Source organism: Peromyscus maniculatus, chromosome 21, assembly GCF_049852395.1.
Source record: "Peromyscus maniculatus bairdii isolate BWxNUB_F1_BW_parent chromosome 21, HU_Pman_BW_mat_3.1, whole genome shotgun sequence".
NCBI lineage: Eukaryota > Metazoa > Chordata > Mammalia > Rodentia > Cricetidae > Peromyscus > Peromyscus maniculatus.
In genome coordinates, this window is record NC_134872.1 from 48,600,273 (window position 1) to 48,618,111 (window position 17,839).

General features: G+C 47.4%; 1 protein-coding gene across 5 annotated transcripts in view; it reads left to right on the plus strand.

Annotated features, from left to right (window-relative positions):
- The window catches only part of Bicral (BICRA like chromatin remodeling complex associated protein), a 97,160-nt gene that overhangs the window by 40,581 nt on the left and 38,740 nt on the right, over positions 1 to 17,839 (plus strand). For 3 of the 5 annotated variants that reach the window (XM_076557712.1, XM_076557713.1, XM_076557711.1), the window contains exons 3-5: positions 16,544 to 16,589; positions 17,043 to 17,091; positions 17,180 to 17,248. In XM_076557712.1, coding sequence (XP_076413827.1) covers positions 16,549 to 16,589; positions 17,043 to 17,091; positions 17,180 to 17,248 — 159 coding nt within the window. In that variant the 5' untranslated portion in view covers positions 16,544 to 16,548. Of the gene's footprint in view, positions 1 to 13,221; positions 15,874 to 16,543; positions 16,590 to 17,042; positions 17,092 to 17,179; positions 17,249 to 17,839 lie in introns of those variants that run through there. The other 2 variants (XM_016009090.3, XM_042266227.2) reach the window with 2 other exon arrangements.

The following is a 17,839-nucleotide window of genomic DNA, read 5'->3' on the forward strand; positions in this document are numbered from 1 at the left end:
GAGTAACCACTGAGCCATCTCTCCAGGCCTTTCTTTTCCCCTCTCCTCCTCTTCTTGAGGCAGGATCTCACTATGTAGCCCAGGCTAGCCTTGAGCCTCACTCTCCTGTGTGAGTCTCCCATATTGCCAGCCTGTGCCACCATGCTAGCTCAATTCTTCAGTCTTATAAAAGATTTCCTCCTTATTTGTAAGGAACAACAAGGAGATTAATATGCCTAAGCCATTATTTTCTTTCTTTTTTTGTTATTGTTTTTCGAGACAGGGTTTCTCTGTGTGTATCCCTGGCAATCTTGAAACTTGCTCTGTAGACCAGGCTGGCCTCCAACTCACAGAAATCCACCTGCCTCTGCCTCCCAAGTCCTGGGATTAAAGGCATGCGCCACCACTGCCCAGCCCAGTATTTTCTTAAACCAAATTCTCTGAATTTCTAGGCCTAAATTCTACTGTGGCTAGTAGTTACATGTGGCTGTTAGTCCTGAAATGTGGTTGACAGCACTTTCCAAGTATAAAGTCCACATAAGAGTCTGAAGGCGGTACAAAAACCAAGAATGCCAAGTATCTTGCTAACACGTGGATTACATGTTCTAATTAATGTCTTAGATATATGCTAGTCTGTTTATAACAAAGTTGATTAAACTTTACATTTGGGGGCATTGAACCAGGGAGTGTCTCAGCGGTAAAACCACTTGCCCTGGGGCCTGAATTCCTGAGCTTGAGTCTGGACCCATGCACAAGGCCGGACGTGGTGGTTTGTACATGTGATCCTAGCACTCCAGTGGCAAGGTAGGAAGAGGACAGGAGGATGGGACAGACGCTCATGGGTCAGCTGGCCTGGAGTCTGCAGCGCCTCCAGAAGCAAGAGAGCCTCCCTCAGCAGGGTGAAGGCACTAACTGACTCCATATGTTGTCCAGTGCCTTCCCCAGACAAGCGTGATGTCCGTATTCATTCGTTTGTGTAGCACACACTCACTGTCTCCTAACCCCTTCCCTCTCTCAATAAACAGAAAAGTGAGGGCACTACCCGGGCGATGGTGACGCACACCTTTCATCCCAGCACTCAGAGGCAGAGCCAAGGTGGATCTCTGAGAGTTCAAGGCCAGCCTGGTCTACAGAGTGAGATCCAGGACAGCCAGGGCTACACAGAGAAACCCTGTCTGGAAAAACAAGAACAAAAGAGGGGCACTGAGAGGTGGCTCAGAGCAGGCTATGTGCTTAGCATGTGTCAAGTTCTGGGTTTGACCCCAGCACACACACAAAATGGCTACTAGAGAATTTAAGCTTATACATACAGCTCTCACGTGTAACCTATTTCTGTTGGGAAGGAGGGCCACACCAGGCCTTCTGGGAGCTAATAGGTGAGGAAGTGGAGTCAGAGGGAAAGGCAGACTCTAAGGAAACTAACTTTCATCGAGCAGATGGGCACTTTGCCCTGTGAATGCTATGGAGAGGAGGCCTGTGGTGTGCAGCATGTCTCCAGTGGGATCTCTGCCATCCATTTGGTTTGAGGTCTTTCCCTGGTGTGCTGGCCTGTACCTGTAGTCCAGCTACCGAGGAGGCTTCGAGGAAGATCACTTGAGCTGAACCCCCATCTCAGAAGAAGGACGAGGCTTGCTCTCCCACAGTCTTCCACAGTTTAGACTCGTTGCTTCTCTCAGCCCCATACCCAGCATCCTCTACAAGCACTTCTGGAATTTTCTCCTAATTTATAGTATTCCTTTTTCTCATAGATTTGACATCTTCCTAGCAAAAGCACCTTATATTAAGTTAGAGATTTTTTTGAATTCTATTTTTTCAAATACTTTGAAGCATTTGTTCATTTTGCTGCAATAAGTCAGAGGACAGCAGGAAGGAGTCTTCTACCATGGAGGACTTCGAGATTGAATTGGTCAAGCTGGTCAGCAGGTGCCTCTGTCTGCTCTCTCTCTCTCTCTCTCTCTCTCTCTCTCTCTCTCTCTCTCTCTCTGCCCCATGATTTTAGATTTGTTTGCTTATTTTGAGGTAGAGTCTCACTGTGTCACCCTGTGTGTGGAAGGGGTGGTGTATCTGCAGAGGGACATCTGCTGGAGGCAGGAAGGCAGTTGGGTTCAACACGACTAAGTAGCCAGTGTTGGAATGTGACCCCGAGTAGTTTATTTTAGGCATATTTAAGCACAGCACAATTTGGTGAAAAATTCCTGGTTGGTAAATAACTCAATCCTGTGTGCACAGTAAAGCTTAATATACAACTACATCAAAACTCTTTGTAAAGGACATGTGACATTTTCCATAAAGACGGGGGTCTATAAACTGACTGCATGTGATACCTTCCTTAAAGATAGGTTCTGTGGATTGACAAGCTCACGCTAAGGCTCTGGGGGAGATCCAGTGTGCTCTCTGCCACACAGACAGTGCAGAGGTCACCAGGCTGTTCACCACGTCTGCCCCCAGCCTTCTGGGTGGAGAACAGGCTGTACGCCCCTTCCTGAAGGGACCAGCCCGTGTGTTGAACATCCCTAGTTCCCTAGTACTTCTGTGTGCCTCCCACAGCTCTGGCTGGACTGGGACTCCCTGTGTCGTCCAGGCTGCCCTTGAACTCTCAGAAGTGCCTCTGCCTCCTTAGTGCTGGGATTAAAGGTGTTGCCAACAGGCTCGGCCTGTTGTTACTTTATTTAAGGCAGATTATTATTATTGTGCAACACAGGCCAGCCTGGAACTCATAACCCTTATCCTGGCCTCTGTCATGCTACATTACAAGCGTGCTAAATCATTTTTAAAATAGTTTTAAAGTCCTCTCATGTTTCTTCTTTAAAAATGGATTTTGCCACACATCATCCGTGAGTCTGCCTTTAGGAAGGAAATCCTTGGCGATGCCTTTCTAGAATGGAATTCTGTTAACATTTTTGGTTGTTTTCATAGGGCCTGTTTTTCTTGGAACACACTGCAAAACCAAAATATTTTACGTGTTACTCATTGACAGAGAGCACTAGGATTGGAGACTTTGCACAGCCAGCCAGCTCCCTAACCAAGGCTTTGTTTAGAAGGCAGTGTCATTTATAGGCCCCTGTTTCCAGCCTTCTCCCCTCTGAGGCAGGGTCTCTTGCCCAGACTGGCCTCCAACTCCTGGTCCTCCTGCCTCTGCCTCCCAAGTGTCAGAATTACTATTTCTTTAATAATTACCTTTGTACTTTTCCCGTTTTATTTTATGTGTGTGGGTGTTTTGTCTTCATCTGTTTTTGTGTGCCCTGTGCATGCAGTGCCCACAGAGTTCAGAAGAGGGCTTCCTTGGAACTGGAATGACAGATGGTTGGGAGCTGCAGTGTGGGGGCTGGAAATTGAACCTGGGTCCTCTGCGAGAGCAGCCGACACTCTTAACTCTAATCATGTTTGTGTGCATGTGCAAGTAGTGTAGGCAATGTATATGAGTGGACATGCGCACCCTTGGGCACATGTGCAGAGACCAGAGGATGCCGGCAAGTGTCTTTACCTGTTACCATCCACCTTAGTTTTGAGACCGGCTCTCTCTGAAACCTTGAGCTCACCACTCACGATTTTGACTGGGTTGGCTGCCCAACAAACTCGTGGTGACTACCTGTGTCTGGCTTTTTTTTTTTTTTTTTTTTTTTTTTTAATGTGGGTGCTAGAGATTTGAATTCAAGTACCATTGCTTTTACACAAGCACTCTCACACACACTGAGCCTCCTCCAGCCCTGGAATTCTCTTAATAACTTTGATGGTGTTTCAGTGAACTTTAGGCTAGAGTGGGCTGCTGGTAGTGATCTCCCTCCCTTTTTCCTACTTATAACTGATATCAGGTACAAGTGTCCCTATGTTTTTTTAAGTAGAAAACCTGGAGCTGATGAGATGCCTCACTTAGGAAAGGCACCTGCCAACCCTGAGGTCACTAACCAGGACCTGAATGGTAGGAGGAGAGATTCTATGATTCCCTTGGGTTGTCCTCATACCCTGACGTGTGCGCTGTCGCCCGTGGGCATGGGTGTGTGTGTGTGTGTATGTGTGTGCATGCATGTGCGCGCTATTCCTGCCCCACAACTACCAAGGCGTATCTCCTGTCCTGACACCTGCATCTTATTTTATTTCCCTTTGTTTTTTTGAGACAGGTTTCTCTGTGCAGCCCTGGCTGTCCTGGAACTCACTCTGTAGACCAGGCTGCCCTCAAACTCACAGAGAGTTCTGCCTGCCTCTGTCTAGCGAATGCTGGGATTAAGGTGTGCACTACCACCACCAGGCCTTATTTTTCCTTTTTACTATAGATGACTATAACTGTGAAAATATAATCATGCTATTTTCTAACGTACACAACGTCATTATTTCATGAGAAAGCCAGTGCATTTGAAGTAGAGTAAGGTAGAAAACACCAATTATTGGATATTGGTTTATTGATGTATTTGGTGACTTACTTAACCTGCCGCTTGCCCTGCCTATTTGCCAAGCATGATTTCACCTGCCACCTGGAACAGGATGACCTGCAGGAATAGCGGAAACAATGAGTTGTTGCCCTTAACAAGCAGCATGCCGGCTGCCTCGTAGGCTTCTGTAAAACCCTGCTTGCTTGCCCGCCCCACCTTGGGATTTAGAGTATGAAATGAAACTAGAAACATGCCTGGGATGGAAGCCTTTCAGGAGCTGTCCTGGTTTCAGTCCCCTGGACCATCCACTCTCCCCACCCTATGGATGAGTTCGGGGGCCTAGTCCAGGAAGATTCTCACAGCAAGTTCGTTCACCTGGAAAAGTTAGGGAGACACAGCCAGGAAATGGAACCCCTTTCATGATGCAAATGTTAGTGTTTGTGTGTGCACTGACTACGTGTGGGGGGGCCGTGTGTGTGTGTGTGTGTGTGTGTGTGTGTGTGTGTGTGTGTGTTTGTGTGTGTGCGCGCCAGAGGACAGCTATGTGGAGTTGGCTCTTCCACCTCCTGTTGGCTCTGGGGATTGAACTCAGGTCTCCAGGCATGTGTGGAAAGCACCGTTACCCACTGAGCCATCTTGCCAGCCTCTTTAATGAGTCCCTGCATGCCCCTCTTCCCAAAGGTGACGAGCTCCTTAGAAGCAGCAAGCGTCCCAGGAGGTGAGGTCCTGTAGTTACAGACTTAACAGCCCAGAACCACCACAGGGCAGAGGGTGCGATGACCACGCTTTATCCTATACAACATTAAAATGCTCCTTATTCTGATGCTGGGATGGTGGCACGTGCTCTTGATCATAGCACTCAGGAGGCAGAGGCAGGCAGATCTCTGCGTTCAAGACCAACCTGATCTACATAGTGAGTTCCAAACAGCCAGTGCGATATAGAGAGACCCTGTCTCAAAAAAAAAAAGTTTGTCTCACGGTTTCTATTGCTGTGAATAGACACTATGATCATGGCAGTTGTTATGAAGGAAAACAATAATTTGTTATCGTTTTGAATAGACACTATGACCATGGCAGTTGTATAAAGGAAAACATTTCATTGTGGTGGTGGTTTACAGTTCAGAGGTTTAGGCCATTATTGTTATAGCGGAAAGCTTAGCAGCACGCAGGCAGACATGGTGCTGGAGAAGGAGCTGAGAGTTCTTATATCTTGACTCACAGGCAACAGGAAGTGGTCTGAGACACTGGGCATGGCTTGAGCATATGTGAGACCTCAAAGCCACCCCCACAGTGGCACACTTCCTCCAACAAGGCCACAATACTCCAACAAGGCCACACCTCCTAATAGTGACACTCCTGTTGGGGGCCATTTTCTTTTAAAGCACCACAAAGTCACTTTTTTTTTTTTTTTTTTGGTTTTTCGAGACAGGGTTTCTCTGTGTAGCTTTGCGCCTTTCCTGGAACTCACTTGGTAGCCCAGGCTGGCCTCGAACTCACAGAGATCCGCCTGGCTCTGCCTCCCGAGTGCTGGGATTAAAGGCGTGCGCCACCACCGCCCGGCCACAAAGTCACTTTGTAAGTAAGAGGATATTGTTATGAATTATTGTGCGGGGGACCTCCGAGGGTATCTTGTGCATGCAGGGAAACATGCTGGGCAGATGTATGCCATGCCATAATTCACAACTCAGACGCTGCATCCACGTGGAGAGTTTATTATAATAGAGATGTGAAGGAGAGAGAGAGAGAGAGAGAGAGAGAGAGAGAGAGAGAGAGAGAGAGAGAGAAAGTAAATATATATGGCAAAACATCCATACACAAAAATAGGTTTTTAATTAAAAATGACTCAGCACCTGGTAATATAAATTTAACATGTACAGATGTGGTGGCCCAATAAGGTGGCCCTTACCTGTAGTCCCAGCCAATCAGGAGGCTGAAGCAAGATCATTTGAGTTTGAGGCCAGGCTAGATTCTAGAGACTATTGTTCAAATTTCTAAAGATCTTATAAAAACAAAAACAAAACCCCGGACTCAGATATTGGGGTAAATGCTGAAAGATCAGAGAGACAAAGGAACAAGCCACAGCCACCTCACCAACTCCACAAATCCTCTGCCTCCGCGTACTCACCCAAAAGGCTCCAGCCAAAACGCCTCTACTGGCTGAACGGGACGCTTCTGCCGAAAAGCCTTTAGTTCCTGTCTCCTCACACCTTCTATACCTTTCTCCACCCAGCCATCGCTTCCTGGGATTAAAGGTGTGTACCAGGCCTGGAGATGTGGCTCAGAGGTTAAGAGCACTGGCTGCTCCTCCAAAGGTCCTGAGTTCAATTCCTAGCACCCACATGGGAGCTAATAACTGTCTGTAACTCCAAGATCTGACACCCTCACAAAGACATACATGCAGGCAAAACACCAATATAAAAGAATAATAAGTAATTTTTTTAAAAAAGTGGTATGTAGCACTACACTCAGCTAATTAAAAAAAAAAAAAAAAAAAAAAAAGGTGTATGCCACCACTGCCTGGCTGTTTTCTCTCCTAGACTGAGTCAATCTCATGTAGTCCAGGGTGGTTTTGAACTCACAGAGATCCAGATGGATCTTTGCCTCCCGAGTGCTAGGATTAAAGGTGTGTGCCACCACTGTCTGGCCTCTATGTTTAATCTAGTGGCTTGTTCTGATCCTCAGGTAAATTTTATTAGGGTATACAATATTACCACAAGAGACCCTGCATTAAAATAATAACAACAACAACAACAATAAACGAAAGAAACATGTGTCTGAGTTGGTCAGTGGTGACACATACCTTTAATCCCAGTACTCAGGAGACAAGAGGAAGGCAGATCTCTGTGAGTTCAAGGCCAGCCTGGTCTACAGAGCAAGTTCCAGGACAGCCAGGGATATACAGAGAAACCCTGTCTCCAAAAAACAAAAAAAGAAAAAGAAAGAAAGAAAGAAAGAAAGAAAGAAAGAAAGAAAGAAAGAAAGAAAGAAAGAAAGAAAGAAAGAAAGAAAGAAAGAAAGAAAGAAGAAAGAGAGAGAGAGAGAGAGAGAGAGAGAAAGAAAGAAAGAAAAAAAGAAAGAGAGAGAGAAAGAAAGAAAGAAAAAAAGAAAGAAAAAAAGAAAAAAAGAAAGAAAGAAGCAGGTGTCTGGCATCCACTCGAGGTCAACGTAGGTTAAAGTAGCAGGAAACGCCTCTCATAGTGAGCAGACCATAAATGGAGACTTTGTGGAGGGAAATGGTTAAGTCACCACTATTTTACATAGGCTTTAAAGCTCAGACAGTGCGCAGCAGTCTGAGGCCGTGGTTTCTCTCTGACCCACAGCACCACAGAGAGGGGAGGGACCACAGGGGGAGAATGAGCTGTATTAAATGAGAGGCCTAGTGACGCCCAACGACCTGAGTCACATCTTCAGTGCACCCCTAAAAAGCCAAGCGCAGCGGCTCGTGCTTAGCATCACAGCCCTAGAGAGGAGAGGCAGGGAGAGCCCTGGGACCTCGTGGCCAGCCAGCCTAACTACCAGGCAAGCCTTAGGATAGTGAATGATCCTGTCAAAAAATAAACAAACAAACAAGTAAGGAAACAAAGACAGAGAGCAGTGTCTGAGGAACAACACCAAGGTTGTCCTCTGGCCAGCACAACACACACCGCAACACACACACACCGCAACACACACACACCACACACACACACACCGCAACACACACACACACCACACACACACACACCGCAACACACACACACACCACACACACACACACCGCAACACACACACACACCACACACACACACACCGCAACACACACACACACACACCGCAACACACACACCGCAACACACACACACCACACACACACACCGCAACACACACACACACCGCAACACACACACACCGCCACACACACACCGCAACACATACACCACACACACACACCGCAACACACACACACACACCACACACACCGCAACACACACACCACACACACACACACACCGCAACACACACACCACACACACACCACAACACACACACACACAACACACACACACACACACACACACACACACACACACACACCTCTAAACTCCTAGAGATCAAAACAGTGTTTAAAAAGAAAAATACAGTAGGCAGAGGGCCGGAAGGCAGCTCAGTTGGTAGAATGCTTGTCCGAGGCCCTGGGGTCCACCCCCAATACCACACGAACAGTTGTGGACATGCACACCTGTAATGTGCACACACACAGCTCTTCAGAAGGGGAGGCAGGAGAATCAGAAGTTCGGAGTCGGGCTGGAGAGATGGCTTAGCGGTTAAGAACACTGACTGCTCTTCCAAAGGACCCGGGTTCAATTCCCAGCACCCATATGGCAGCTCACAACTGTCTGTAACTCCAGTTCCAAGGGACCAGGGGACCCGCACACAGACAAAACACCAATACACATAAAATAAAAAATTTAAAAAAAAAAAAACAGCAATTTTGCCGGGCGGTGGTGGCGCACGCCTTTAATCCCAGCACTCGGGAGGCAGAAGCAGGCGGATCTCTGTGAGTTCGAGGCCAGCCTGGACTACCAAGTGAGTCCCAGGAAAGGCGCAAAGCTACACAGAGAAACCCTGTCTCGAAAAACCAAAAAAAAAAAAAAAAAAAAAAGAAGTTCGGAGTCATCCTGGGCTACAAATTGAATCCAAGTCCAGCCTGGTCTACATGACACTGTCTCATCAAAAGAGGGGGAAGAAAGGAAAGGAAGCAAACAGAGAAACCACTCGGTGAGTTTCTAGCACATGAGACACACAAAAGAGAGAACTGACACAGGGTTCCAAGTGTGAGTCCCTGGCACCACCAAAAACAAACCAACCACACACATACACACACAAAAAAATACAGGGTATAGTGGTTCACGCCTATAACCCCATTCCTGGAAAGGCCGAAACAGGATGATTGCCAGGAGTATGGGCCAGCCTGGTCTACATAGTGAGTTCCTACCTCCAAACAGCAGCAGGTACTGGAGAGATGACTTAGTGGTTAAGAACATGGTTGTTCTTGGAGCGGACCCAGGTGTGGTTCCCAGCAGGCAGCATTAGCATTGATTGTAGTCAGTGAATTTATATATGTATATGTATATATATATATGTGTGTGTGTGTGCATGTATATGTGTGTGCATATATGTATATATGTGTGCATATATGTATATATGTGTGTATATATGTATACATATATACATACATATATACACACACACATATAATAGGAAGATAGGAGGGGAGTGTTGGGGAAGTGGAAGGGAGGAGTTGGGGTGGATATGATGAAGACATATTACACACATGTATGAAATCATCAAAGAGTAAATGAAAGCAGTAGAAAGAGATGGACCAGTGGTTAAGAGAACTTTCTTTTTTGCAGAGGACCCTGGTTTGGTTCCCAGCACCCATATGGTAGCTCACAGCCATCTGTTGTTCCAGTTCCAAGGGCCCTGATCCCCTCTGAGCTCCATGGGCTCCTGCACACACACCACACTCACACAAGTGAATAGATAAAAATAAACCTTAAGGGCTTAGCATTTAAGCACACTGGCTGCTCTGGCAGAGGATCCAAGTTTGGTTCCCAGCACCCACATGGTGGTTCACAACTTCCATAACTCTAGTCCTAGGGGATCCCATGCCTTCTTCTGAACTCTTTTGTTTGTTGTTTTTCAAGACAGGATTTCTCTGTGTAGCCTTGACTGGCCCTGTAACTCCCCAGTGCTTGGAGGCATACACCACCACCGCCTGGCTTCTTCTGAACTCTTGGGGCACAAGTCACTCATATGGTTCACAGACATACATACAGGCAAAAATAATTTTAGACATAAAATAATAATAATAATTTTTAAAACCTTAAAGATATTTTTTAAGACAGACTGTGGTGGCACACGCCTCTAATCCCAGCACTCTGGAGACAGAGGCAGACAGACAGTTTGAGGCCAGCCTGATCTACATACAAGTTCCAGGACAGCCAAGGCTACATAGAGACACCCTGTCTCAAAAAAAAGAAAAAAAAAAGAAAAGAAAAAGAAAAAGAAACAGGCGGCGGCAGCTGTCTGGGTGTCTGGGTGTCTGTTTGTTTTACTCTTGTTTATCTGTCATCAACTGACAGAGGCTGCAGTTATCGGGAACAGGAACCTCAGAGAGAAAATGTCTCGTCATGTTGTCTGTGGCGCATTTTCTTGATTAATGATTGCTGGGGGAGGGCGAGGCCCAGCTCACTGTGGGTGCTGTCACCCCTGGGCAGGTAGCCTGGGTTGTGTAAGAAAGCAGGCTGAGCAAGCCACAGTGGGCAAGCCAGTGAGCACACTCCTCCATGGTCCCTTCTGCTCCTGTCCCCAGGATCCTGCCTTGATTTCTGCTCTCCATGATGGATTGTGATGTGCAAGTGTAAGCTGAAATAAGCCATTTTGAAATAAGCCCAAGTTGCTTTTGGTCATGGTCTTTATCATAGCTGAGACTGTGGGTGAAAGTCTCAGAGCTGAGAAACAGGATTTTGAAGACTCTGGTCCTGCCTGTTTGCAGCCCAGCAAGGTCTCTGGGTGGCGCCCCCCGCTGCTGCTCAGCGCACGGCCAGCAATGAGCCAGCGCATTGAATTTCCTGCTTTGATGAGCTAGCCTGCTGTGGTGGCTCTTTGGTGGTCTTTTAATGTCATTGTCTCTAGGATGTACTTTTGGAAGGAAAGGAGCAGAGAGCTGGATGTGGCGGCTTGAGGTGGAGGCCGCAGGATCAGGAGTTCAAGTTCCCCCTTGGCTCCATGGCGAGTCCAAGGCCAGCAAAGGCAGCATGAAACCCTGTCACAAAAAACATCACCAGGCAGGGCAGGATAAGCGGGGAGACAGTTCCACTCATCTTTGCAAAGTTCACATGGTGAAGAAGTTGAAATTGTAGCCTTCCAAGGTCAAGCATTGTTTGTCCCCAACTGCCATCAGGGTAGAATTTCAGAAACACGTGGATCTGATGCACTTGGCTAGTGGGCTTGAAATGCTGCTTTTGCTGCTGTTGTTTTGGGACTAAGTCTCTGGTAGCCCAGGCTGGCCTTGAACTTGGTATGTAACGAGGATGACTTAGAACTCTCTGATCTTTAAATACTAGCTTTAATATTTTCTGACTTCGAAGCCAAGCTGCGTCCCTCCCCCCGTCTCTCCCCCCCCACACTCCCCATCCCACTCCCCATCCCCACTCCCCACCCCACTCCCCATCCCCACTTCCCCTAGGACCAGCCCTGCCACATAGAGCTGCTGTCGCCGAGACGTCGCCATGCCCAGTCACCTGTCTTGGACTAAGAAACAGTTTCCACTCGTCTATTTGGGAGTCTCCCCTAGAGAAGGATCCGTCTTTCATACAACACGGCCTTACAAAATTCACATGGTGTCGGTGGCCCATCCCGCCACTGTGGGGCTGTACGTGAATGTGGAAAGACCTCAGCCAAAGTTCGGAACCAAGGAGGAATCCAGAGTGAGCCAGCCCATGGGGAGGGCCTGGGACGGCTCGTGGTCAAGGCCCTTTCTGACAGGCCTGATGTTTGATCCCTTGATTCACATGGTGGGAGGCAAGAATCACACATGAGCCATGACACACACACACGCTATATACACACACAATCCTAAAGAAATACATTAGCTAGTTAAAAAAAGTCAACTGGGGAGCCAGAGAGATGGTTCAGTACTGAGTGCTTGCTGCTCTTTCAGAGGGCCCAGGTTCACCTCCCAGGTTAGGTTCCCAGCACCAACATGGCAGCTCACAACCTGGATCTGTAACTCCAGTTCCAAGATATCTAACACCCTCTTCTGGCCTCTCCAGGCACACATGTGGTTGGCACACATACATACTTGTAGGTAAATACTCATACATATAAAAATCTTTAAAGCAATTAAGTTGGGCAAAGCTTTTTGTTTTGTTTTTATTATGGGTTGTGCACATGGAGGTAAGAGGGCAACTTTGTGGAGTTGGGTCCCCTTCCACCTTTCTGTGGGTTGTGTGAATGAGACTCGGGTTGTCAGGCTTGTGTGACAGATGCCTCAACCCACTGAGACAGCTCGCAAGCCCTTCTTTTGCTGTTTGAGATAGGATCTCTATGTAGCTCAGGCTAGCCTTGAACTCAGAGATCCACCTGTGTCTGCCTTAATAGTGCTGGGATTAAAGGTGTGTGCCACCATGCCCAGCCACTGGTCTTTAAAAAGTAGAATTCTCAGGGTTCCCTGACCATGAAGGCTCATACATTCTACCCCCCAGTCCAGAGAAGGCTGCCTGCCTGCTTGGGCTGTCTTTCCAGTCAAGTGTTTGGTGTGCCTCATTGGTTTGGTGGAGGAGAATAGACAATGACGGACATTCATCTCATGGCATAGTTGCGCAGCTGGGCACACCTGAGACCCTGGCTTCCATCTCATTATCAAATAGGTGTGTATAATAGTTGTGTTTGGACTCCTCAGTGGGTAGCTTTGTCACCTCAAAGTCTGGGGTGACAGATAATCTCAGTGCTAATGGGACTGAGTTACCTCACAGCATCCGTCAAGTAGAAGAGCTAGGTAAGGTTGTCAGCAGGGGAGGAGGGGAACTGGGAGAGATGTGTGTGTGTGTGTGTGTGTGTGTGTGTGTGTGTGTGTGTGTGTGTGTGTTTGGAGGCGGTCAACCTTGGGTAACATTCCTCAGAAGTTGCCCACTTTATTTTTGAGACAGGGTCTCTCCCTGGGGCCTGGAGCTTGTGGCTTCTGTTAGGAGGGCCACCAGCCAGTGAGTCCAGCCCGGGGGGGGGGGGGGGGGCCGTCTCTGTGCTCCTCAGCATGGGGGTGACCAGTGTGTGCCACCATGCCCAACTTACTATCCATGCCCAACTTACTATCCATGCCCAACTTACTATCCATGCCTAACTTACTATCCATGCCTAACTTACTATCCATGCCTAACTTACTATCCATGCCCAACTTACTATCCATGCCCAACTTACTATCCATGCCTAACTTACTATCCATGCCTAACTTACTATCCATGCCTAACTTACTATCCATGCCCAACTTACTATCCATGCCTAACTTACTATCCATGCCTAACTTACTATCCATGCCCAACTTACTATCCATGCCCAACTTACTATCCATGCCTAACTTACTATCCATGCCTAACTTACTATCCATGCCCAGCTCACTATCCATGCCCAGCTCACTACCCATGCCCAGCTTACTATCCATGCCCAGCTCACTACCCATGCCCAGCTCACTATCCATGCCCAGCTCACTACCCATGCCCAGCTCACTATCCATGCCTAACTTACTATCCATGCCTAACTTACTATCCATGCCCAGCTCACTATCCATGCCTAACTTACTATCCATGCCCAGCTTACTATCCATGCCCAGCTCACTATCCATGCCCAGCTCACTATCCATGCCCAGCTCACTATCCATGCCTAACTTACTATCCATGCCCAGCTTACTATCCATGCCCAGCTCACTATCCATGCCCAGCTCACTATCCATGCCCAGCTTACTATCCATGCCCAGCTTACTATCCATGCCCAGCTCACTATCCATGCCCAGCTTACTCTGTGGGTCTGGAAATAGAACTCACCAGCTGAGCCATCTCCTCAGCCCCCTCATTCACAGTTTTCTTAATTAATTTGTATCAGAGCCTTAGGTACTTTATTTATTTCTGTGATGCTGAGATCAAACTTCAGCTTCTCATGTGTTGGACCACTGACCCTATCCTCAACTTTAGGAATGAAGTTTAGAAGGACCATACATGATAATGTGTACTTTAAAAAAAAAAAAAAAAGATTTATTTATTATGTATACAGTGTTCTGTTTGTATGTATCCCTGCAGGCCAGAAGAGGGAGCCAGATCTCATTACAGATAGTTTTCAGCCACCATGTGGGTGCTGGGAATTGAACTTAGGTCCTCTGGAAGAACAGCCAGTGTTCTTAACCTCTGAGCCATCTCTCCAGCCCTGATAATGTGTACTTTTAACCTCAGCACTCTCAGGCAAAGGCCAGGGAGAGTTCAAGGCCAACCTGGTCTACATAGTGAGTTCCAAACCAGCCAGGGATACATAGTGAGGCTCTGTCTCAAAAACAAACAGACCAAGCGTAAGGATAATAAGGATACAGGAATACTCCATTTAAATAGCCTTGTTGAAGTAAATAATACACGTTTTATAGGCTGAAAGACACATGGTAATTGGGCAGTTTATTCCATGTGATTGTGATGTCTGGAAATGAGGTGTGGTTTATGATTTGAGCTAATGCATGTTAGATATTGGGATGTATTATGGGTTTCTTTTGTGTGTATGTTTTCTGTTTTATGGCATTTGTTTGTTTGAGGCAGCTTTTTAATGTAGCCCTGGCTGTCCTGGTATTCATTAGGTAGATCGGGCTGTCCTTAAACTTGCATTAAGCCTCCTGCCTCTGCCTCCCATGTGCTGAGAATACAGATGTGTGCCCCTGTGCCTGGCTTGTATGACAGATTGGCATATCCCTTTGATGATAGTTTTCCTGTTTCCTTCCCAGGCCTGTTTCCAGAAGTCATGTGTTCAGGAACATTCGTGCCAGCATGACCTCAAATGACTTAAGCCCGGGTCCCAGAGCCCATTTCCCATGCTGGCTGTTCTTCGTTTTGGCCATCAGTGTTGTCTTGTGTACAGGTCCCTCCCTTCCTCCCTTCTCGCCCGTCATCCCTCCTCACCCTGGGTTCTACTCAGCCGGTGTACTCAGCCCAATCACTCAGCAGCCCAGCAAACCCAGCTGCCCCAGGAAGGCCCCTCAACAGGAGTACTTACCCTTCCATGCTCTTCTAGAGTAGAGAAAGTACCCTTCCCTGTGGGAGGGAGGGACTTCTACATCTGTTAGGCCTTGCGATTGATCTGGGGGAACCGAGGGGAGAAGGGAGTTTGAACAGGGAAAAACCTCTCCGTAGACTCTCTCTTCCCTCCGCCGGCCCTGGGCATGCCCCTCCTCTGGGCATGTCTTCAGGATTTCATTCCTCCGTCCAACTGCCGTTCACAACTGCCCTTTCCAACTGCTCCAGAACTCTTGGCCCTGGCGTTCTGTGATGTAAATTATTCCACGCATGGCTTGAAATGGGTGAGAAGCAGGGTTGCCAGGTGTCGGATCACTAGTGTAAGTTGACTGGCTCTCGGGGGAGGACCTCTCCTAGAATTTGTTGAGTGGTTACTGTCTGGGCCAGAGCTGTGCTGGCCAGGCTTGGGGCTGCTGCGGGCAGGGAGGGGAGCTCCGGGCTGGAGTCGGGGGAACCTCTGCTGGAGGTTTTCTATTTAAACACTCTGAGTCCGCGATGGATTATTCAGCGTTGAACTTGGACAGTATTGCTGCACTGGGAAGCAGCCGGGCCCCGCGGCCGGAGCCTGGGCCGCCCGCAGCACAGCGCTTCCTGCTCTGTCTCCGAATGTGGGAAGAACCCGCTTTCTGCCTTCCTAGAGATCGCCAAAATACGTTGAGAAATCTAGATTGCTCTCCGTGTTCAGAAGCGTCTAGTCACATCACTGAAAGGCTTCAGAGTCTGTGAGAACTTTTCTAAAGCAAATTTTCTCCCCCCTTGTCCATCTATATTTGATGGAGTTACTCTAGAGTCCCATAGGGAGTCCACGTGTGAGAGATTGCTGCCAGCTATCTTAGATTTTTCTAGAATCTTTTTACCCATAAGTAGAAAACAAGCTATAGTAAAAGCAATTGAAGTCAAAAACTTGTTCAAGTGACTGTAAATTTTATGTATTTTACCTTTATTTTTATTGGCTTTGTTTTTGAGATAGGGTCACATGTAGCCCAGGCTGGCCTCAAACTTGTCATGTAGGCAAGGGTGGCTTTCGCCTCCTGATCTTCCTGTCTCTACTTCCCAATGTCTGGGATCATAGATGTGTACCACCAGGCCTGGCTTGCTTGCTTATTTACTCTTTATTTATTTATGAGCTGGGGTCTTGCTGTCCAAGGCTGGCCTTGAACTCTTGAACTCAAGTTCCCCTCTACTCAGTCCTACCTGAGTAGCTGGGACTACTGGCAAATACACTAGGCCCACCACCCACAGCATTTTCCGAATGACACACTTGATAATGGGCTAAAGGAACGCTCACGCGTATGCCGGTTACTCTGACAGGAAAGCTCAGGCTGCCACATTGTGTCGCACGCACACTGCCGGCCGCTTCGCTCAAACTCACTCTCGTCCCTCTCTTTGCAGTTGTCATGGATGATGATGACGACTCGTGTCTCCTTGATCTTATTGGGTAAGATGCTCTTCGGAACCCGGGGTGGACCACTTGTGTGAGGTTTGAGGATCGAAAGCAGCTAGTGGGAATCTTGAAAGCTGCTTGCTGGGCTCTGAAACTAAAAAATAATAATTAACTGTGGTTACAGCAGAGAGACAAAAGAGAAAGCTTCACATATACATACGTGTAATTCAGTAACCCATTCCTGTTTTGTTAAGTCCCAAGATGCCAGGCCAGGGTGTCCCTTATGGTTAGAGGGCCGGCCTCCACAAACCAGGTCCTGAGTGGCACCCCTGGGACTAAGCAGGGGCTGCTTCCAGGAGGCAGAAATGAAGAAATGACTTAAAATAGGGAGCTCAAGCTCAAGCTAATAATGTCGCTTTCTTTTTGCCTTCTTAAAAGCACCAGCAACATATTTAAGTATGAGTAAGAGTGTTCATTTGTTTTCCCTCTCTTTTCTTTCTTTCCTAGAGACCCACAAGCATTGAACTATTTTCTGCACGGACCTAGTAATAAGTCGGTAAGTGACACTTGAGTATCTCAGACAGACTTCGCCTTTGTCTCCACACCCTGCCAGTAACCACCATGTTGAATTCGCCCCTTTGCAGAGCAGCGATGACCTGACCAGTGCAGGATACTCTGCAGCCAATTCAAATTCAATCTTCGCCAACTCCACGGTGAGTACTGGAAACAGAGCGCAGCTGTCTGCCTCAAAGAAACCTTGGAAACTTCAATTTTCTTTGTAGCATGATAAGAATCATTACCTCTCATTGCAGTTTACAAGAGAGGAAAATCTCTTAATTATGTCAGTGTTTTCTTAATTAAGTCAGGCTTATATGATTATTACCTCACCAGTTTCTTTTTTCTTTTTTTCTTTTTTTTTAATTTATTATGTATACAGCATGTATGACTGCAGGCCAGAAGAGGGCATCACATCTCGTTACAGATGGTTGTGAGCCACCATGGGGTTGCTGGGAATTGAACTCAGGACCTCTGGAAGAGCAGTCAGTGCTCTTAACCTCTGAGCCATCTCTCCAGCCCTCTTTTTTTAAAAAAAAAAAAACATTTATGTATTTTATGTGTGTGTATAGGGGAGGAATGACATGTTGTGCCCATATGTACATGTGCAGTGTGTGTGTGCCTATATGTACATGCAGAGGTCAGAAGGACAACAACCGTAAGTCAGATCTCTCATTCCACCATGTGGGTCCCCGGGATTTTGAACTCAGTTCTTCAGACTTGGCGGCAGGCACCTTTGCCCACTGAAC